Source organism: Pectinophora gossypiella, chromosome 4 (genome assembly GCF_024362695.1).
Source record: "Pectinophora gossypiella chromosome 4, ilPecGoss1.1, whole genome shotgun sequence".
NCBI lineage: Eukaryota > Metazoa > Arthropoda > Insecta > Lepidoptera > Gelechiidae > Pectinophora > Pectinophora gossypiella.
This window is the reverse complement of record NC_065407.1, coordinates 4,727,697-4,752,096: the sequence shown is the minus strand read 5'-3', so window position 1 is coordinate 4,752,096 and position 24,400 is coordinate 4,727,697. Positions and strand designations below refer to the sequence as shown.

At 36.7% G+C, this 24,400-nt stretch overlaps 1 protein-coding gene across 1 annotated transcript in view; it reads left to right on the top strand.

Moving 5' to 3' along the window:
• The window catches only part of LOC126366216 (protein O-mannosyl-transferase TMTC1-like), a 169,985-nt gene extending 149,301 nt beyond the window's left edge, over positions 1–20,684 (top strand). Inside the window, exons 3-15 of the mRNA XM_050009245.1 lie at positions 3,196–3,373; positions 3,757–3,830; positions 7,273–7,410; positions 8,771–8,947; positions 9,283–9,472; positions 10,829–10,950; positions 11,612–11,773; positions 14,548–14,661; positions 15,377–15,520; positions 17,041–17,240; positions 18,573–18,738; positions 19,923–20,046; positions 20,285–20,684. Of these exons, the coding sequence (XP_049865202.1) occupies positions 3,196–3,373; positions 3,757–3,830; positions 7,273–7,410; positions 8,771–8,947; positions 9,283–9,472; positions 10,829–10,950; positions 11,612–11,773; positions 14,548–14,661; positions 15,377–15,520; positions 17,041–17,240; positions 18,573–18,738; positions 19,923–20,046; positions 20,285–20,647 (2,152 nt within the window). The 3' untranslated portion in view covers positions 20,648–20,684. The remainder of the gene's footprint in view (positions 1–3,195; positions 3,374–3,756; positions 3,831–7,272; positions 7,411–8,770; positions 8,948–9,282; positions 9,473–10,828; positions 10,951–11,611; positions 11,774–14,547; positions 14,662–15,376; positions 15,521–17,040; positions 17,241–18,572; positions 18,739–19,922; positions 20,047–20,284) is intronic.
• The last annotated feature ends 3,716 nt before the right edge of the window (positions 20,685–24,400 follow it).

Below are 24,400 nucleotides of genomic sequence, written 5' to 3'. Positions count from 1 at the left end.
TTTAACCATTTAATTCACACTGAGGGGAAGGGAAGACGGATTGCTCATAAATAAACTTACTTTACTTCTTTAATTACAAGATACTATATCTATAGATCTAGATTTGTTTATTATAGTAGATGACCTTGATAGTATAACACAGCATCACGCCTGCATCCCCGAAGGGTTAAGCAGAGGTGTGTGTTTAAAATAATCATCGCCTTATATTGAAAACTCGCCTCTTTATATTCATATTTTGATGTAAGTAATTTTCTTCAACAAATACTAGATTTCTTACAATTAATTTCAACCCGGGTAAAAATTGAGATCACATTTTTTTACCTGGGCCAAAGAATAATGAATAATACTATGTATAGAACGGCAACTCTCCGCTCCCCACCAGCGTCTGAGCTAGGCTTACCTCACCCCCCTTAGACATAGTTTAGACTTGAATCGTATGGCGTCAGACGTCACACACACAGACGCGCGTGTACGATAACGTCAATATGTGGTGTCTGTGTAAAACGAGGTTGTCTGTATAAAGTAGTTTGGGGTGTGTCTGGACTTAAACTAGTTTATACAGGGTGTTAGTGACATCGTAACGAAAACTTTGAGGGATGAGTCAGACCATGATTCTTAGTTGATATCAAGTGGAATTTCCTGTCAAAAAATTCATTAATTTTTTTGTGTTTTTTTTTAATTATTTTTCCTATACATACTTTTGCGACGGAAAATTCCACTTGATATCAACTCAGAATCATGGTCTGAATCATCCCTCAAAGTTTTCGTTACGATGTCACTAACACCCTGTATAGTGTGAGGTTTTGTTAACAAAAATAGTTCGTCAGGCGATGAATGTAACTCTAACTACCCCATTCGGGAATATAATCCTGAGCTTATGTTATGTTATTTGTATGTTCTTTGGTAATCAATTCTGACTACTCGGAAAACATTATGACTAAACCACCCAACGTAAACCAAAGTTCTTAAACTTATAATGACAAAAGTAGGGTAAAGGTTCGGTGTGGGCGCAGTACGGGGTTTTGACTTAAATTAGACATGAAAAGGCAACTTTAACTACAGTTAGCGACTGAATAGCGCTCGGCTTTGTCGGCAACAACAAATGATGCTCGTTAATCATAGGTTAGTTTTGTCATAGATCAAAATTAAAACAGAATAGGCAAGTACATATAGGTATATGTATGAAGGTGCCAATCGCTGGATGTAACAAATGTATCTACAGAACGTCACATTGTACATCGAGATATAACTTGCAGATTCTCTACAATACAATACAATACAAAAACTCTTTATTACACTTAAAACATGTGAAGTGGTATCTGACATAAGTATCTCTCTCGCACTAAATTGAATACTATCTTTCTGTTCTGCTGACATTGTATTTTTTTAACAGTATACGTACACCATAAAAACTTGTCGTACACAGAAGCCGTAATAATTAAGACATTTTAGGTATTTGAGACGTCAAAAGTGCTGTAGATTCTGATAAATATTTCTTTATTTTGTTTTAACTTTGTTTTTTTAATCTGTCAAAAAAGAAAGCCTTGATTCTACTGCTAATAACGCCTAATAATATTATAATGGATCAAAGCTATTTTGATCCGAAGCTTGCTTCAGAAGTAATGTATTAAATTTGGATTCCATCATGTCTAACGTGAACGGTACACTGTAGTTGATCCCGACATGATCCAATACTCGTCATTTATGTCATGCACAGGATAAAATAGACTGTAGTATAATATATTTTATTTTAAAATGAAGAGATGGATCCATTGTTTTGTAGTTGGACAATATAGGCTTGTAAGTAATAGTCTGATGCTGTAAAGTTATCCATTTTAACATGCTCTTTCCGAATTTCAACTTTGCCACCCCGTATCGTTGCTGCACGCGCCGCCATATTGCAAAAAAATGGCGCCCAAAAACAGACTAGTGTTCAAATTCATAAATTCACTCAAAACTCTCGGAAAACTGTCTTGGCAACTAGATTAATGACAACCAAATGACTCATAAGAGCAACAATTTCTTGTTGAATAAGAGTTATATTACATTGAAGCATCACCTTTACTATGTTATTTATCGTATCTACAATTCTACTAATGGAAAAGAAATACTTCGGGAAATAAACCAAACTCAATAATTGTTCGTCCTTTAGCGGTTGTTGGCCAAAGTACATTAACTCAATGAACTATACTCTCTATTTTCCGTCGCCCTTCTCTTTGCCAAAAGTTAATTATGGTTTGTGAGGTTTATCACTAATTTAGTACTCTAATGCTTTTATTTTGGGTCTACAAAATATAACTTTTAATAAGATAAGCGACGCAACTTTCTTTCTCGGCGTAAGTAAGTATCTATAGTCATAGAATAAGGAATAACGCTACGTATAGAACGGCAACTCTCCGCTCCCCACCAGCGTCTTAGCTATGTTTACCTCACCCCCCTTCGAATATAGTTTAGACTTGAATCGTATGGCGTCAGATGTCACAGAAATAGATGCGCGTGTATCATAACGTCAATGTGTGATGTCTGTGTATAACAAGGTTATTTGTATGAAGTGACCGGGGTGTGCTATTTATATGTTAAATAAACAACTTTTTAATGGATATATACTTATCATTGTTACAAAACTGACTGACACTAATGTAATGTGACAGTTGCTCTGTGTGTGTTGTCTGAATTCACCTTTATGACTTTAAATTCATATTTGAATCATAGATCATTGATATCACATGGTTTTCACGATTTGTGCCCGGTTAATGGTAATGGGCTCGCCTCCTATTACTTGGGACTTAGACATAGCTGGTGAGGATTGGGGGTATATTCGTATACTATACATATTCAGTGAATATTCACCTTGGCCTACCCCTTCGGGGACACGGGCGTGATGCCATGATATGTTGCTACAAAACTTTTCGCTATCAGACACTAATGTAAAGCATATAATTTACATAAATCCCAAGCCTTATTTGAATTACAATCAGATTATTCTATTATAATTCGTAATCTATCTCACATACTCGTAGCAGGCGAGGAGTGGGTGTATAATGTAACTTCTTCCTACCTCTTCAGAGCTACAGGGCGACGCTACAAACATAGCATACTATGTTTTGTTATGTCTATCTCACCCGTTCCGTTCCCGTTTACCCGTAAGGAGATAGCGTTACTTTAAATAGTTAAAAATACCCATTGTTGTTGCAGACTGAACTACGCCCTCGCGGGGCTCCGGCCGTGGTGGTGGCATGCGTGCAACGTCGTGTTACACGCTGCGTGTTGCGCGCTTGTAGCGCGAGCGTGTGTTACTGTAGCGCGTCTGCAACGACCGTTCGCGGCGCTCGCTGCTGTGCTATTTGCCGTTCACCCCGTACACACGGAAGCAGTAAGTCATATATAGTTTTAAAATAAATTAGACCTAAGATAAATAAGCAAAACTATAATAATATAATAGAGATATTGGCGAAAGGCGAGCGTTAGTTTGTGATGATAAAGTATACTTGTCTGAAATATTTTCACGCCTTTTCATGTGGTAGGGTCTTGTAGGCTAGATTACATTAATACAACTTACAATAAAATATTAAGCAAGTAAATGTAATGAAAAAAAGTCACTAAAAAATTTGGTCATCGTTAATAATAGTTTTCTAAAAATATTTTTGGTCTAAATACTAATCGTTTGGTCTAAATATAATTGGTCTAAATAAATAAGTAGTAGAAAAGCTTTTGATGAATAGCTTAAAAGTCAATGTTATTTTGTTTTCTTAACAGGTGGCAGGAGTGGTGGGCAGAGCTGACGTACTAGCGTGTATATTCTTTCTATCATCACTATTAGTTTATCACAGGTAAGTATTTTAATCATATAAACATACAGACTATGTAAACCACTACTAAACACGATAAGAAAGCCGCGTACTGATACTCTTGATAAAAGCGTCTTCAGACACCTTATTGCTGGGCATAGGCCTCTCGTCATACTTCGATATAAATGGTGGAGAATATACTCGAGCCTGAAGATAGGAATTCTAATTAGATTTACTGGTTTGGGGGTCAAGGTATCTAGCAAATTACATCACACATGTCACCCAAAACAATGCTTACGAATTAAACAAAAAAGGTCTTAACACAAAGAGTCAGTAGGTACATGTAGCGTTCCGGAGGCATTTATTGGAATATTTGCGCAAATACCTAATACATAGATTCAAAGGGCGCGGATCTTCTAATTTCATACATACATACATAAACTCAAGCCCGTAATCCCTAATGGGGTGGGCAGAGCCACAAGTAATCAAAGACAACTTGCAGCCACTGTTGATACGATGTCGTAAGCTGGATATGATGAACCTAACCTAATTTCACGATTTGCAATCTTGTTAGTGACATCGTAATGAAAACTTTAAGGGATAATTGAGCCCATGATTCTGAGTTGATATCAAGTGGAATTTTCCGTCGCAAAAGTATGGAACTGAACACTAAAACTTTCATATATTTTCCGTCAGGAAAGTCCACTTGATATCAACTCAGAATCATGGTCTGAATCATCCTCCTCAGTATTCGTTACGGTGTCACTAACACCCTGTGTATTTTATAAGGTTGTAAGGCCAAGATGCCTTTTAAAATCCAATTCGCATTGTTTAACCATTAAGTCTAGAAACCCAGGCCTTACAAGGTTTATGTTGGAGACATCTTGCGTTAGTGAATCATTTTAGTTTACTGCTGGCGTCACTCTGAATACGACTCGAAAACACGCCTGTCCGGATCTAAAGTGGAATGATAAATAACAGACATTGGAATAAAGAAACTCCATTATACTTACAAGATGAATATGATATGGCAAAACAAAGTCACCGCCCTATTAGTCACAATGATAAAGCATAGTGCAGATATCGGAGCGAAGAAACAACCATGTCAGTGCACGTACCATACAGTCATAAATCATGTTGAGTTTAGTGAGAACGTCTCCAAAACAGTGAATTTAAAATTTTTGATCATAAATCTGGCGTGCGTGTATGAAGCGATTGTTGAATGTGAAGGAAGCAAGAGAAGTATGTCAGGATCGAAGTAAATGGAATTCCATAGTCTCTGCCTACCCCGGTGGGAAATAGACGTGAGTTTATGTACATACATACATGTATGATCAAAAAATCCGAAAACGTGAGACAAGTTTACTGTATCCGCTACCTACAACAAGCATTCTGTTTATTCCAATTATAATAAGTATGATTTCCATGACACCATGGTGCGGTGGCGCAGAAGTATGTGACCTAACCTAGTATATTGCGCTGGTTTCTCTTCGCGGGTTGGAAGGTCAGACAGGCAGTCGCTAGACATGCCAGATCTTCAGGTTAGTTAAGCGGCCTCTGAACCGTTGTGAATCCGTAGATCACAACATGTTAAAATAACTTATTTATTATTTCATGATTTCGATTTAAAACATTAACAAACGAAGTTATTTTCGTTTGATATTTTCGTTTTGTTTGCACATAGAATAAGGTTCAATGTTGCTGTTTTATTCCGGGGGAAGGCCTGATGACCTATATTACAAGTTTTTAACTTAGTTTAGGCATCAGCCCTTTCACAAAATCTGTCAGTTTAAACTAGTAAATTGTCATGTACAATGTTTTTGTGTGGGGAAATAAATATTTTTCTTTCTTTCTTTCTTTCTTTTGAAATAAGCATGTTTACCTTCAATTATTATTTTGAATTTAAAACTTATAAATCGACAAAGGTTCAATTTCTGTGATATTACTGATGTGAAAATACTTTTCAATAAGTATTTAAACTGAAGAGCTGTGATCCCTTGATTCCTGGTTTTATGAATGAAACGAACTTTTTGTACTTTTTCTACTCCTCTACTTTAATCTGGCATTTAAATAACCAAAAAGTCTAATATAAGTACATACATAATTAAACTCTTTGAAAAAGTGTACGCTCTATGGCCTATAAAAGCATTGTTTACAAAGTGTAACTGTACTATAATGTCGCCAAAAAAGCATTGTTGTTGTTTTTTTTTTTTTGACCTGGAAACTGGCACCTTTACTTTGTTTGGTGCCATAGATATACTATAAAAAAAGTATACATTTGCCGCCATTTTCCCGCGCGTTGGAAAATAAATTGGAAAATTTTTGTGTTTCGTTTCAAAACACTAAAAAGTATAAAATAAAAAGGAAAAATGGATGAAGAACTATTGATTACCATATCACACAATACCATTCAAAATTTACATCTTCATTTTTATAAATAAAATTTTTCTTTGTATAATTTTTGTTTCATTTAAAATTACGTCGTCGTAGAAAAAGTATTGTATGCAACGTTGTATAACTAGGTCAAAAAATGCTCGTGGCGTCTCTTATTGCGATGTTCGCCAAGGCTCACATCGCAACTCACGCCACTCGCATTTTTTGACCCTTCTTATACAACTGTTGCATAAAATACTATAATTTGATTTTTCTCCATTAAAACTTAGTAGAGCAGCGTGGTGGAATCTCCAATCGACGAGGGGATGCTTATGCTCAACAGTGGGATAGATATTATGGTTTAGGTATGAGCACACCCCGGATACTTTATACAAACAACCTTGTTTTACACAGACACTACACATTGACGTTATCGTACACGCACAACTGTGTGTTTGACGTATGATACCTAATTTAACCGTCATTACTTACTTAGGTACGTAGTACTACTTACAAAAGAAGCCTTTATATTCATCAGTTAATACTTATTTACCACACACACAAATTTTAAAATCTCACTGAACTAATTAATTACATTCACATTATTTTTACGTTAAGCTCTTAGTTTCAATTTTATTGCAAATTATTAGCATGTTTTGATGAAAAATTACTATGAAAAATAAATATTTATAGGGGCCACGCAGATGAGCAGTGCGGGCAATTAATATGAGATCAAAATATTATAATTAGATGAAAATAAGTATACGGCGTTGAATTTCAAAATTCGAATATTTATAAACTGAAAAAATAAAATTAAAAAAAATGGACCGCGCGCAGGTTAGACGATTATACCGACTAAAGTGTGTCCGAGCGGGTTGGGGTAAACATAGCTCAGCCGTTGGTGGGGAGCGGAAAGTTGCCGTTCTATACGTAGTACATATTATTCTTTATTATATGGTATTCTTTATTATTTGTTCGTTTATATGCTGACATTCGTAATCACCGGTCACCATAAAGTTCATTATATAAAGTGCCTGCAAGTTGTGCTTTCTACATGTGGCTATACCGAATATTTAAAAAAAAATCTTAATTATTGTTTTTATTGTTCCAGACCTACAAGTAACAAGAAATGTGTATGGCTAAGTATAGGACTCGGGGCTTTAAGTATGTTGGCGAAGGAAACTGGAGTCACAATATTACTACTCAATCTAGCCATCGACTTTTATAGGTGCTGGCCCTTCGTAAAAAGGTAAAGATTTCTTGATTATGATGATACTCTTAGTGCGCTTACAGACCAGCGATAATGGTGTCGATGACGTCGCCACCCTGTGTTGACGACGTTGCCATCCTGTGTCGACTACGTCGCTACCCTATGTCGACAACGTCGCCACCCTGTATCGACGACGTCGCAACCCTATGTCGACGACGTCGCCGTCCTATGTCGACGTCAGTCATCGTCACGACCGTCGTTTGTCTATAAGAACGTGTCGTACTGAGCTTCGGAAGTCTCGACGTATTTAAAATCTAAAAACACGAGACTTCCCACCCTCAAACTCCCATCGCTTTATGGGGCTTGTCTAAATAAAATTAAAATTGAGATAAATTACAAAATCACCTTAAGTAACTGCAATATCAATACTTCTGATGACATTAATAATAATGTGCTCATACCCTTTGAGATTTGAAATTTAAGAAAATAGTAAACTATAATTAGTAAGCACATTGTCAGTTGCATTATAGTGAGTAAACAAAAATGTACATGCACATAATATAAGGTATCCCAACAAAAACATTTTCATGTAAAATGATGCGAAGGCGAAATCATATCGATCGCAATGTCAAAAAGTTATCAGATCTCATGTAAAGTTTCTATGCTGTTCTGGGAGCATATAAAAAACATAGAACACGTTCAGCTGCTTCTCTTCCCGGGCATGTCGTAAAAACCGACAGAGGGATTGTGTCCTCTAACATGATGGACTAATGTTATGGGCGATAGGCTGATCCCTTATCACCATAAGGTTCATCATATCCATCTTTGGAATTCGTATCAACAGTGGCTGCAAGTTGTCTTTGATTACTTGTGGCTCTGCCCACCCCATTAGGGATTACGGGCGTGAGTTTATGTATGTATGTGTATGTATGTAAAGCCAAACTTCTAACTCTACACGCTATAACTATACAATCTCTAAGTTTCCAAACTCTATACGTTAGGCAAAATATGGGGCTTTCCCGTTTCGTTACTACAAGATCTAAATAATAGAATGGCTAGGAAGAGTCAATATATTTGTTACCCTACTTATGTCTGAAATAGTTTAAATAGTATTTTCACCTTACGCTCATGTGGTGGTTAATTTTAATGAGCGCAGTAACCGCAAGTTAAATTCAAGGTTTTAGAATTTCAAACACAAATTATCCCAACAAAATGATCAGTCAGTGAACCTTTCTTTAAATCTCACTGGGTAATTCATTCCTTTCGAATTCGGACTTTTATAAAATTTATAACATCGTTAATTTTGAATAAAGTTTTGAAAAGATAAACCCACATTTGATTTGATATGAATTTACTTCCTCAATTTGCCTTCTATGTTTGACAGTATGTTGTCTTTCAGATCAATATGCTCTTTGAAGATCGAGAAGAAATGCACTGGGTTGTCAGTAAGGGCAATCAAGGTGTTAGTATCGTTGGCTCTGCTGGTCTGCCTAAGGTTGGCTCTATTGCAAGGCACATGGCCTTCCTTCTCACCACAGGACAATCCTACCGCGTTCCATGCCAGTTTCTTCGTCAGGTTTGCATCTTTGTACTTATTCAATTTTTATTTAAGTATGCGATTTATGATTCTCGTGTGACCACAATCTTTACCTATTGTTACAATTTATGGCGGGACACGGTAACATAAATAAACATTTCTCGCTTTATTACAAACGAAAACTAAAGGTTTATAATAAAGTCCTTGTCCCGAAATAACTGTATTGTCGTAGATTTTGCATAATATATAACTATTATTACTTGACAATTAGTTCCATTAAAATCAGTGGACTTCTTTAGTGGCGCTCAGTATATTTCAAATCTGGTTGTGTTGATGTTTAGTCTTCTTTTTGTAATAAATGTTTTTATTTTTAGATTGATGACGTTTTGCTACCTAGCGGCGTTCAACTGGTGGCTTCTGTTATGTCCATGGTCGTTGAGCCACGATTGGCAGATGGGTTCAGTTCCTCTGGTCACCAGTGGATGGGATCTTCGGAATCTGGTGACGTGTGCCGCCTTTGGAGCCTTGCTGTTGCTCTGCTACCGATGTGTGGCCGACCTAGAGGTAGGTGGTGAAACTAATTAATTTTATATAGGAACTTCACTTATGGTAGTGTTTTTGGGGGCTTAAAAGATATATTGACGCAATAAATTTAAAAAGCAATATTGCAATATTATTTATTAACATTTGTTGAAATTGCACACTTATTTTTAGCAATACAGCTCTTTTTAGATGAATTGCTTTGATGAGGCCTTTTAAGCTCCCAATCCTGCTAATCTAGCAATTAATTAATATATGGGATGAACAAAAGTAAATCACATCACAATACACGTGGCTTATTTCAAATCAATACTTTTTATTCACGTGCTTTCATGCCGAGCGTCTATTCAAGTCACTAACTTTAAATTACTAAAAAGGTCGTTGTTATTATACAAATTGAAGTTTGGATCTATTTACAGCCTCAGTGGTCTAGTGGTTAGAGCGTTAGGCTCACGATCTGGAGGTCCGGGTTCGATTCCCGATGGGGACATTGTCGAAATCACTTTGTGAGACTGTCCTTTGTTTGGTAAGGATTTTTCAGGCTTGAATCACCTGATTGTCCGAAAAAGTAAGATGATTCCGTGCTTCGAGGGGCACGTGAAGCCGTTGGTCCCGGCTATTAGCCGTAAAAAACACCTTCACCAACCCGCATTGGAGCAGCGTGGTGGAGTATGCTCCATACCCCCTCCGGTTGGTAGAGGGGAGGCCTGTGCCCAGCAGTAGGACGTATATAGGCTGGTTATGTATTAATGTATGAAGTTTGGATAACTTCAATACGTTCAGGGGGCTTTGGCATGTGTCCGAAAGGATAAACATATCTTGAGTAACATAATGTTAATAATTAGTATCATCAACATAATAATATTATACATATTGTTGTAAAAAAAGAAAGTTTTCATCTCGAGCTCCTCCGTGCTTCGGAAGGCACGTTAAGCCGTTGGTCCCGGCTGCGTTAGCAGTCGTTAATAACCACCAATCCGCACTGGGCCCGCGTGGTGGTTTAAGGCCCGTTCTCCCTATCCATCCATAGGGAAGGCCCGTGCCCCAGCAGTGGGGACGTTAATGGGCTAATGATGATGATGATGACATATTGTTGTAATATTGTGTATATTATTATGTTGATGATGATTAGATTTATCATCTTGTCATCATGTTGAACTTGACCTTGAATACGTAGTGACAAATTATTGGATCTCAATCGACAAAACATTACTACCATTTTTGTTCGACTTATAATTTATACTCATATGGAAAATGGTTACCAGTTGGCCAATTACCTGTGGTCTGCCCACTCGTCTAAATTTACGTATGTTTGTGAAAAGTAATAATAGTTTGTAATATTCATCTGTTATTCTGTTGAAATTTGTGCTTCTTGTACAGGTTCAGAGGCATACTCCAGCTGTGATAGGTCTTCTACTTCTGGTAATACCGTTTGTACCAGCCAGCAATCTACTAGTGACTGTTGGTTTTGTCATCGCTGAACGGGTACTTTACATCCCTAGGTAAGAACTAATTCACTCTTTGTAACCATCTTGGGACGAGGGGAGGAAGTTTGTATGGTGTAAACCGCAATTTTCATGGTAGACAGCTAAAAATTGGTATGCGGACTATTTGTGACAAAAAAAAACAGCAATTATTTTTTTTTTGGAAATCTTCCCTTAATCCAAACCCTAACCCTTCAAAGAGGGGGTGAAATTTTTATGGGACTTTTCACAATCAAGGTAGGAAGCTAAAACCTGATTCATCAGCAATAGGGGATCCGTTTTACCCCTAATTTAACGTGAATGAAGCCGCGGGAAAAAGCTAGTTTATAATAAATCTACACAGAGTGACACTAACGTCGTCTTGGCCGGGACTTTATTCTTCTTGGTGCGGATTTTAGTTAGAATGTGGTTTTGAAAAATACATATTCAAACTGTTCCATGTTTCTGTTGCTACATTTATTAATGTCGTACCTACTTTAGGTAACAACACCCTATTACTAAGCCTACGCTATCTCTCTGCTGTCCTAACACTCAAAGGCACGTCTTGTAGAACAGAAAGAATCAAATGTTACAAATTGAATCGTGGAAAAAGATGCCAAAGAAGTAGGCAAAATTTTAAAAACAACTAAGTTAGCTATAAACGATTACATAACACAACTTTCCTTGTTTTCCCTAACAGTGTAGGCAGCGTGATAATCACAGCATACGGAGTTCAGCTGATGTGGTCCAAGCCGGGAACGAAGGCGTTTCTAGTGGTAGGACTGGCGGTGTTGACGGCGAGCGGAGTTGCGCGCACGCATCGACGCAACGCTGACTGGAGAGACCGAGCTACTTTACTCAGGTAAGTTGTTACAAATGTTGATAATGTTGGTAACAAATTGTGGCTGATTTTACAAAGTGACTTATCTGCAATATTTTGACGAAATAACTTACCAACAAAAACTAATGACGTCATGAGAATATTGTCAAATGACGTAGGTGTTACCAATGTAACTTCCGTCGTTATCTGTTGAATATTGCCAACATAATGGATTTCTTTTAGCAGATTCCATCTTTTAAATAAATTCTTATCAATAAACATTTTGAACACCATAAAAATACGAAAAACATTTTAATTATTGTAACCTAGAGCCTTCGTGGTCTAGTGTTAGAAACATGCGAGCATTGTCGAAATTACTTTCTGAGACTGCCGTTTGTTGATTCATCACTTGCGTTAAAAAGGCCACATCAAAGCAATTTTTCTAAAAGAGCAATATTGGAATGACATTTGCACATAAAAGTGAGTGCGCAATGCAAACAAATGTCAAATATTGGTTTGATTTGGTCTTTTTAACCCCTTTGATTGTAAGATGATCACGGGCGTCGTTGCTACCAGGCTACTAACCCATACACATCCACTAACCCGCACTTAAGATGCGTGGTAAAGTATGCCCCATAACCTCCTCCGGTTGATTGAGAGGCAGGCCAGACAGTGCCCGGCAGTGGGGCGTAACGGTGATAGTGGCGTTTCGTTCGTCCCTTTTGTTTTTTCTGCTTTTATCTCTAATACGTCTTTTTTTTTCGAAAATATTTTAAACTAGCTTTTGCCCGCGACTTCGTCCGCGTAGCGTGTTATAAAAGAGAGATTTTTGTGTGTGTGGGAGTGTATGTCAAATTTCAAGCATCTAACTTATGCAGTTTAGATTTTTTCATACGACATTTTTTCCCCGCTAACTCCCATTTTTCAAAATACAACCATAACTAAACTTAGGTATGCATGCATGCTAGATTAAAAATATCTACTCGTATCTAACGCGGTTTAGATTTTTTCATACAAATGTTTTTTCCCGCTAACTCCCGTTCCCGTGGGAATTTTGCAATACCTTGTTGCAACTAAGCTTTAAGTTTACTAAGGTACCTACCACATGCCAAATTTCAAACGTCTAACTTGAGTGGTTTAGATTTTTCATACAAAAGGATTTCCCCGCTAATTCCCGTTCCCGTGGGATTTCCGGGAATTCCTTTCTTAGTGCACCTTTACGGTACCTAAGCTACGTCTCTTCCAAATTTCAAGTGCCTACATTTAGCCGTTTAGGCTGTGCGTTGATATGTCAGTCAGTCAGTTTCTCCTTTTATATATTTAGAAGATTAGATTAGATTAGATTTTTTTTATACAAATGTTTTTTCCCGCTAACACCCGTTCCCGTAGGAATTTTGCAATATCTTGTTCCAACTAAGCTTTAAGTTTACTAAGGTACCTGCATGTTTCAAACGTCTAACTTGAGTGGTTTAGATTTTTCATACAAAAGGATTTTCCCGCTAATTCCCGTTCCCGTGGGAATTTCGGGAATTCCTTTCTTAGTGCACCTCTACGGTACCCAAGGTACCTGCATGCCAAATTTCAAACGTCTAATTTGAGTGTTTTAGATTTTTCATACAAAAGGATTTTCCCGCTAATTCCCGTTCCCGTGGGAATTTCGGGAATTCCTTTTTTAGTGCACCTCTACGGTACCTAAGGTACCTAAGGTACCTGCGTGCTAAATTTCAAACGTCTAACTTGAGTGGTTTAGATTTTCCATACAAAAGAATTTTCCCGCTAATTCCCGTTCCCGTGGGAATTTCGAGAATTCCTTTCTTAGTGCACCTCTACAGTACCTAAGGTACCTGCATGCCAAATTTCAAACGTCTAATTTGAGTGCTTTAGATTTTTCATACAAAAGGATTTTCCCGCTAATTCCCGTTCCCGTGGGAATTTCGGGAATTCCTTTCTTAGTGCACCTCTACGGTACCTAAGGTATCTGCATGCCAAATTTCAAACGTCTAATTTGAGTGTTTTAGATTTTTCATACAAAAGGATTTTCCCGCTAATTCCTGTTCCCGTGGGAATTTCAGGAATTCCTTTCTTAGTGCACCTCTACGGTACCTAAGGTACCTGCATGCCAAATTTCAAACGTCTAACTTGAGTGGTTTAGATTTTTCATACAAAAAATGGAGTAACTTCTCCCGTTTTCCCAAAATTTCCCTTCACTACTCTGCTCCTATTGATTGTAGCGTGATGAAAAGTATACTATAACCTGCCCAGGAGTATGAAGAATAATTGTACCAAGTTTCATTAAAATCCGTCCAGTAGTTTTTGTTTCTATAAGGAACATACAGACAGACAGACAGACAGACAGACAGACAGACAGACAGACAAAAATTTTGCTGATTGCATTTTTGGCATCAGTATTGATCACTAATCACCCCCTGATAGTTATTTTGAAAATATATTTAATGTACAGAATTGACCTCTCTACAGATTTATTATAGTATAGAAGAAGAAGATAATCGTAAATGTACCGCCGCTGCTGAGTAATTACAAATAATGAGACTGCTGTGATTGCTACTTGTGCTGTCAAAATTATATTCTAAGGGATACGACTTGTTTGTTGACGCAAATATCTGGACTAGAATAAACTTATGTTCCAACAAACTCTTAAACAAGCGTCACCAATACTCGTTCTGACGTCTGTGCGACTCCAACGCATGAGAAAATTCGTTAAACATGACATAAACCATTCCATTCACAACTCTGTATTCGCTTTATGGTCGCCACATTTGTGTAAATTACCCCTAAATGTGTTTTGTTTGTTTCAGGGCGGATTTAGTGACTTTGCCGCAAAACGCTAAACTGCACTATAACTTCGCAAACTTCCTGAGAGAGACAGAACAGCAAGAGAATGCTATCAAACATTACAAAGAAGCTTTGAGGTATGAGTATCAAACGTGTCTGCTTTACCGTGTAAGATAATAATATGATGAACTTAGTTGGCTTACTATGTTGGTTTATTAATAACAATAGCTCACGAATAAATCCCAATTGGGGTAGTCAGCGGTACATCCATTGCAAGGTAAGTAACAGTACCCATACCTCACTGTGCTTTCTGTTAGACCATTGTGAAAGGTGGTGAGTTGTATCGCCAATGGTCGAGCGATAAATTAGTAACTCATTGGTGCAAGTCCGGTACAGGGTTCGAGCCGGCGGTGCTCCTCGTTTGAGAAGCAAGCCGATGAACCACAGGACCACAGTGACCTTTACTGGGTTATTAATGTTTTTTTTTTTCAAAACAAAGCAATGACTGTACGTAGTTTTGGTATCGGTGTTTAAATCACTTTACAGAAGCGAGCTTTGGTAATGACTGCACTAACAAATATAAAACAAAACACGGAAGGACATATTCATATTCATTTATTGCATGTCACAAACATAAATTAAGGTGGAACATAGTAAAAAGGTACTTACAATGAAAACACGACGTAATAAAATAAATTACTTACTTAATAATAACATTAACGAAAATTTTAATTGCATGAATAAGGTCAAAAATACAAGTAAAACAATAGAAAAATGGGGTTTAATATTGGAAGGGAGAATAATGGATGCTTTTACAAAATTGTAGCGTGAAATTTTAAAATTTTGTTTCAGGCTATGGCCAACGTATGCGAGTGCCCACAACAATGTAGGCACTTTGGTCTCCGGAATGGAAAACGCTGAACATCATTTCCTACAAGCTATAAAATTCAACAAGTACCATGTTAACGCACACTACAACCTAGGGAAGCTTTACAAGTAAGTATTAAACTAGGCACGGAACAGAGGAAATTGCGAGAAAAGCTCCAGTCGTCTCTTTATAGCAGAATTATTATGCACTCCATTTGTATTAAAATTCCACATGGAATTCAATTTGTGTGTTCCTGTTCAAAATACTTGGATGTTTATGGCGGAGAGTTTTTAAAAGTTTAAACGTAGGTATACGACGACGGTATACGACGACAGTATAGACTAAAAAAAACAAATATAGGTTTCATTATACTTTAAGGCAGGGTGTTTCCCAAACTGTGAGTCGCGACCCACTGGTGGGTCCGACGATGGCACAATAACCGACCTAACCAACGGGCGATGATAAACTTTGTTATTTGAATAGTCTTTTATAATAATCTGTGCGCTTCTGTGCTGTTCTGGGAGCAAATAAAAAACATAGAACACGTTCAGCTGCTTGTCTTCCCGGGCATGTCGTAAAAACCGACAGAGGGATTGCGTCCTCTAACATGATGGACTAATGTTATGGGCGATAGGCTGATCCCTTATCACCATAAGGTTCATCATATCCATCTTAGGACTTCGTATCAACAGTGGCTGCAAGTTGTCTTTGATTACTTGTGGCTCTGCCCACCCCATTTGGGATTACGGGCGTGAGTTTATGTATGTATGTTTTATAATAATAAAACACTTTATTACTTTAATCTTTATTATTATTGATAACGGTTAAATTTCTTTTAGGTTGGTCCCGCCTGAGTTCGTAAACATGTACGGTCACGAGCATTAATATGTATACACTTTGGTACCATGTCACATTAACTTTTTTTGACAAATTGAATTAAGTAAGTCTTACTAATTGTCAAATATGTTAGTGCGATAGGGTTCTAAAGTGGGTACAGGACGATGTTCGTGACTGTATTAGATGGGTCATAGCATAAACAACTTCGGGAACCACTCCTTTAAGGGATCTATTTTAGAATCGTTAACAATTCCAAAAACTAGCGAAGTGTGAGTCTAAATCACGTACCAAAGGGTTTTTCCATACTACTACACAATATACTTCTGTTACGTATAAGACCTAAAAACCTACTTGTAACATCGTAACCAGTTGTCTTCTATTTACTAGTAGCAAGTTGATGTGTGTACATAATTATTACTATTTCTCCTGTCAGGTGTCGCTACTGTTCAGTGTTCTTAAATTGTGACAGTTCCCCATATAAACAATTATATTGTTTTGATTATATTTTTCCACTATAACCCTTTGCACAGCGATTAACAAAATCATAGTCTGATATTTATTTCCTGAAGATCGGAAAGAAGAAAACTTAGAAAAACTTATTTTTGGTCAAAACTGTCTTTTACCAAACTGGCTGCTTTTTTGCTTCGTAACTCATCTTTTAGACGGGATATACTCCACGTTGCATTTTATCACGAATTTCAGCTGGACAGTATGGAGAACTGTTAAAAAATTAGGAACACTCTAGAGTGCTGCCGCCTCCATTTGAACTTCTAGTTTTTATCCTCATTGAAATACGATATGTTGCTTCTAGGAAAAGTGGACGCACAACACAAGCAGTTTCAATGCTGGAGAAATGTGTGTGGCTGCAACCGAGGTTCGTACAAGCGTTCGTGGAACTCCTAACTCTGACCAGTGATTCAGGGAAACAGCCCATATTGAGGCGGTTACTGACCTTGGAACCTGCTAATTGGGAACATCACGTGTTATATGGTGACTGGTTCAGAACTAAAGGTAAGTAATAATAACAGCTTTTCTCTTAGGGTCTACGAAAAGGAAAAAAATAAGAGTTAGTTATATGACTAACAGATGGACTAAGGCTGTTAATGGCTGTGTAATGGTGGCCAAGGGATGGTATGCGATATCGAGGCAGACCACCAGCCCGGTGGTCGGATGACATTGTGAGGTACGCCGGAAAGCAATGGATGAAACTTGCATAGGACCGGAAATGATGGCGTGAAAAAGAGGAGGTCTATACCCAGCAGTGGGTGGACACAGGCTGATAGATAGATAGAAGTTATATGATAAACTTACCGCTAGATTTTACCTAGCATTAATCCAGACATAAAGACCACTGTAACTACACATTACTTAAATTTTACATAATTAGGTAGTATAATGGGGCTTTAAATTATGAATAATACATTGTTATTCTCGCTTGTGCTGAGGGTTTTCTTGCAGCTACTTTTCCACGGCTATACAGGTTGGAAGAAGCTGCAGTAGTTTTAGGCGGATCAGACGTTTGTTATGTAAAAAATACAATTCAAGTGTAACTATGTTACCTATTGAATTATTATAGTATTAATACCAATGGTAATAGCTTTTTTAAAACTGTTACCAACATAAATACTTCTAAGTCAAAGAAAAATATTCCACGACAAAATACGGTTGGTGTAGGAATTTGATATCTTATATAAATGACATTGAGAACAACTATATCTTCCGGTAAAGATATTTTTTTCTCCTCTATTACTTAATCATTTGATTGCCTATTTAGTTAAGTACGACAGATTTTGTGACTTAATATTTTCATGGGCCCCGGGAGGTTAATAATAAATAGTATAAATCGTTGATTCGGTGGCTATTGTAATACTTCCCAGAATTTATATCATAAAAACCTCTGTGGTCTAGGGGTTAGAACGTTAAGCTCCCGATCTGGAGGTCCGGGTTCGATTCCTGATGGGGATTTTGTCGAAATCACTTTCTGAGACTGTGTTTGGTAAGGACATTGCAGGCTTGAATCACCTCATTCTGAAAAAGTAAGATGATTCCGTTCTTCGGGGGACACGTTAAGCCGTTAGTCCCGGCTATTAGCCGTAAAAACATGTCCACAAACTCTTAGTGGAGCAGCGTGGTGGGGTATGCTCCATACACCCTCCAGTTGATTGAGGGGAAGCACAGGCCTCCTTACGATATTATAAATATGATATGATACGTCCAGTATACAATTTCAAAGTTTACATATTTATTGGGTCTGGATAAACGGATACTAACAAGTCTACAACGTAATACAATCGTCCTAAACCCCCATCTGGAATGCATCATAATGGTCGTGTTACATTTCAGGCCTACCAAATCCAGCGTCGAAATTCTATTTGGAAGCGATGAGACTGAGTTTTAGAAACCGGAACATTGAGAGGTTAGTGAGAGGCGATCTGATTTCATTCAGGTCAACGGCTCTCATGTACCGCTCGTTAGGGCAGAGATCTAGAACGTTACAGCTTCTAACGAGGTAAGTAAATACCCACTCAAGCCTTGGATGTTACTATACAATACAAAACCACTATGCACTACCGATACCTATGGCACAAAAAGTGACGTCATAGCTTTATTGTTCATTTTGAAAAGATAGGTTAAGGTACTTCAATCAAAAATTCAAAAATATAAACTCAAGACATGTCTAGACAAATAAAATATGCACAATAGGCGGCCTTATTGCTAAACAGCAATTCCTGCCAGGGAACCTTATACTATATATACTATTATTAGATACTTTTATTTTGATTAATCGTTATTTTTTTTGTTAATGTTAGTTTTCTAGGCATCCCTATGCATCATCAGGCCTGTTCTCTTAAATTTTGTACCGGCTAAGATAAGACCCCTCAGCACACTCGATTTATCCGGCCAAGTAGTTAATGATATCAGAAGCAAATATATAATATATAAATTCATTATATCCTGGCCCTGGTTTGCCTGAAATAAATTAACTCAGCATAGAAGGGCAATTATAAATAGTCAAAAGACCTTATTGGCTAAATATAAGTTTGTTTCATTAACTGAATATGATAGTGTATCCTGAACATTAAAATATCAAACATGTCATCAGTAAAAAACGATAATTTGTGATTGTTATGTGATTAAAAATATATAACAACCATGCATATTTGTCTTTTTCAAATTAAAATAAAATAATGTAATTTATTAAACAAAATAATATACAAGCTATCAAAAAATACAAAAAAAAATACTTAAAAATAATAATAATATTCTGTTCCTATAATCTGCAATAGTCCTACACGAACCTGGGATTGTCTTTGGGTGCACTCCCATAGTGCATACAGGGATAATCGCCGGTTGGTGTCACACCACATTTAGATTAAACTGTCTTAAGGGGCCTCTACGTGTTGGCTTCGGCCCCACGCACGCCTTCCGAAAGTCCGGGACTCCGTAGGCCCAAGACATGGAAACGACATACAAATAATAATAAAAAACAGAAAATACCTTAACTAAACATTGTAGCTGGCTGTAGCAGGGATCCCTTAGATTAAGGATCCCTTAGCTTAGTCAACCAGGCTCCCCCCCTCTCGCCTCACCCGGCGCAAAGGTCCCCATGACACTCACCGCGTTGCCACTATTTCAAATTGTCTGAAATATACAATATTAGATGAGGGTACTAATAATAATGAAATAATGTAGATGGCACACTTGGAGACGAGGATGGCCGAGTGCTGCTGCTACACATATGTACTTGCGGGATTGGAGACTGAAGATGGAGCTGGAAGGAAGAGTACAAATCTACTCTAAAGCTGTCAACCCTGCGGTAAGGAGTCTATAAATACAGTCAAATACCATCAGAAAACCCGAAAGTTTGAAAGTTTGTCCTATATTTTTGTTTCATTCCCAGACCTAGTGATTCCCCTAGAGGATGAGACATAATCTATTTTCGAAACCTTTGTAAGATCATAAGGCCAATGTCCATTGTTTAATGATTGACATGTCTTACCAGTTTTAAACTGTGTAAAGAAAAAATAACTAAGTATACGATTTTATATTCACAGAAATCTACAACCTGCTTCGACCATTCGCAACTTGCAGTCCTAAACGCAGCAGAAGAAACAGCTACAAATTTAAAAGAATCACCAAACAAAAGCGAACAATTGACTCGTAAAAGTGTCGCAAAATACCCAACTAGTGCTAAAAGTGACAATAGTGAAGAAAGTTTGTGTAACTGCAAAACTTGCGGGACCAAAAAACGTAATTTGTCAGTATCATCACAAATAAAAACAACACACAACAAATCAGAAATTGGACTGAAAGAAAAAAAGTGTAGTTTGCGTAGAAAGGGTAAAGCTATAAAGAACTCAGATGTAATACCAAACATAGGGGCTCCGTTAGAACACATACTTATGAAAACGTTTTAATTTTAAGAAGATTTGTGTTTGGCGAGGTAACAGATATACAATACAATACTTGACCCACTCAATGAAACAATAGTCTCAAAAATAGAAGTTCGCACAGTTTTTACTGTACCAGGAAGGTTGTGAATAAAAAAAACATAAAGCATGGTAAAATATAATAAAGTAAAATATTTGTTACCTTCTCAAACGAAATGAAGTTTAGTGTGATATGATAATGTGTGATTGTCTAAGTTAAATATGTGGCAAATCTCACCCTTGTGATTTCAGTCAGATATAAATTTTTACTGTGAATGAAATTTTTGAAAATGCTGACAATATCGCAAGAAAAATTTTAGATGTAGTTAATAATAAGAGTTATCGTTCTTAGAAATTTCAAATTGTTGTGAATTTAATTACAAATAATGGAACTGTAAACAGCGACGCGAGACGTGATTCTCTTGAGTAATAAAAAAGTAATTTAATAAGAAAGGCGTTTTTGAAATTTCTACGCTCGGTGATTTTAGATAGTGAAACTAATTTAAACGATTTTTAGAGAAAAGAAAAGTATATTTTTGTCAAAGGTTAGGAGTTTTTAAAGAATGTGCACAATGTTTTTACGCCAGAGTTAGATATTGTATGCTAAGAAATGTGCCATTGTAGTTTGACATGCTTGGCCTTACTCCAGTACTAGGAATCGTACGCTTTATGTATACTGAGAAAAAGTACTTTTGAGACGGCATTTGGTTTAAACATCATATTGTAATTAAGAAATAAAGTTTAATCGAAGCAGCTTCTTTATTCACATTCTTTTTCTTAACCCTATTCATTTAATTTAAGGAAAGAAAAGAATGAAAGAAAACATTTATGTCCATATTTGTAAACAAAAAAATACAAATTAGTCAAAGATTATAATAATTAAGCACCTAAAACACACGTAGTGGCATTACGTATAATAACCGTGTAAATAGTATTTTGTTTCATTTTTTAAAAGGTTAAAGAAAACAATTACAAAATTTTAGAAGAATCCTTTATGAAAGAAATGCGAATAAAGAGGTTGAAGACCAAACTTATTTTAATTTTAAAGCTGTGTGACATGCTCTCATTCTACTACCAGTAAGATGTACATAATATTTTTTAAGATAGATATAACGGAACATAACAATGCTTTGAATGTACTGAAAATAAACAAACCGAGGACTATTTGAATTTTATTTTATTTGTATTTTCCTTTAAAATAGTGTCATAACCAATTGAAACTAGCATACATAAAAAATAAAACCCGACTACGGTAAAATTGCGTTTTAAAAAGTATAAAACAGGAAAATAGGAATATTTTTCTAAAATTCTTCCGAATAGTGATGTTTAGGAGATAATCGTAGTTTATTTTGAAATTGAATTTGAATAGCCTATAACCACCGGACAATCAAGACGCTTCCAGTGACACCTCATTTATTATATTCTGACACGTGGTTTACAAGTTAGGTTAGAACAGACATGCATACTTATATACATACATAGCAGTCAAACATATAACCTAGAAGTGTTTTAAGCCTGTAGTCTTATCTAGGTGGGCAGATCCATAGTTCATCAGTTCAGACGACTTGTAGCCCGATTTGTTATTGGATTCCTTGCCTATATTTTTGAAAACGGGTACGGATATGATTATCTGTCTCAAAACCGCATTCTTTATTTGAATTTTGTTAATTCAAGTCAATTCTCGATTAATGGTTTCTGTGTGATCATAATTTATTTTGCAAATGTCAGGTATTAATGAAGAAAATACACGATGGGGTAAGTGCTCAAGTTACGTTATTGTCCTTCCTTTTGCAAGAATGTAATGATAATAATTCGATAAAAAACTGAAAATTCTGACATCGCGTACGATGCGGAAGAATTTTGGTCTGCTTTCAGCTTAGCCATGTTAGAGATTATCTAATGCCGGCGAGGTTTTTGGGGAAATCACTGAAGACGAATTCTCTAACTGAAAAGCAAGGGAAAATTTCTAAATGCGTAGTAAACAAATTGCTTATCAAGCACACAGATTGCCTCTAAACAATTTCACTCAATTTAAACTTTGCGTCAACACTTCACAGCGTCGCGGACTTGCAAATTGTTAAATTCTTATTGATTTAATTTAATTTATCCAAAGTCTATCTTCTGCCACGAAAATAACTTTGTTCTAAAACCTAACGTTTATTAATCAAATTACTGGCTAAAAGTTGTTAGGTTATTTTTAAATACTTAATGGTGCTAATTCCTGTAAACACCATCTACTTAATTTTATTTTAAGTTATATCTGTCATTTTCTTTTCCGCCGAAAAGGAAAGGGACGGGTAATCGACAAGCATAAAATTTATGGAACACACGTCAATTTTAAGCACAAATCTAAAACAACCGTCTAAAATTTTTACATTGGCCAATAACCCAACAGAATTATGTTGACAGCTCACGTCAAACGGTTTGCATACCAGCGAGATACCTTTTTGATTCACCCGGGTGATTCCTTTTCGGCAAATAAGAAAATGAAAAGTATAACTTAAAGTAAAATTAGGAGGTGTTTGCAGGAATCGGGGCCAATATAATCTAGGTTTGCGTTTGATCATCTTACTTTTTGTCTCCTATTAATCATCCTCCAACACGCAGCTCCACTGCGGGTTGGTGGAGGTGTTTATTATGGCTAATAGCCGGGACCAATGGCTATGATGATGATTCAAGCAATGTCCTTACCAAACAAAGGATAGTCTCACAAAGTGATTTCCAGATTATTATATTATTAATTTTATATACATAGGTAAAGCTACTTAGGTAAGCAAATAGAAAAATTTACTCTAGCGAGTCATATTAGCACTAAATAATAAAAAAAACTACTTTTTATCTCAATATCTCTCTTTGCGTAGCATCTGTGCGGTGTGAAGTTGAGTGATAGAGTGAGAAACAGTGTGATAAGACAGAGATGTAGTGTAAAAGACGATATAGTGACTAAGATTGAGAAAGGAATGTTAGGTTGGTTAGGACACGTAGAGCGGATGAAGGATAATAGAATTGAATTGATGGTAGGGCTGGCAGGCAGAGGAAGGCCGAGAAGGACTTACGATGACCAAATTGGAGATGTCCTTAGAAAAGGTTGAATACGATCTACTCTGAACAGGCGTGCGTGTATGAAGCGATTTATGAATGTGGAGAAAGCAAGAGAAGTATGTCAGGATCGAAACAAATGGAATTCTATAGTCTCTGCTTACCCCGGTGGGAAATAGGCGTGAGTTTATGTATGTATGTATGTTTTATCTCAAGGAAGGCGAGCATCTAGCAATTTTGCAAATTAACTAAGTAAGTGGAAGAGTAGAAGATTCCAGTTTGCGTTGTAGATGTCTGAATACTTAGTGCCTTAGTACCTACGTCTGAATCGCTCCAACGTTTGTCTAAGCACGTTTCGAGGCATCTGCACTCCTCCGCCCAGATTTCAGTTTAAATTTCTCTGCTGCTAAATGTGGCACTGTTCTGAAATGGTCTCTTACCTACAACGAAATACTTTTTACGCCAATGTTTATTGTTTTCTTCGTACTTTTTCTTCGTTCTTGAAATAATAGGGTAGTTTTAAGTATTAGGGTAAAGGTTAAAACACGAAATTACTATGGAATTTGTATGAAGAAGGAACCTGTTGCTGACAAAATGTCCCACTTAATTATTAATTTTTTTTTACTAAGATTCATAAGTATGTCACTTTTAGATCTATATTTAGTATCCAGAATTTAATAATTTATCTTTGACCTAGGAAAC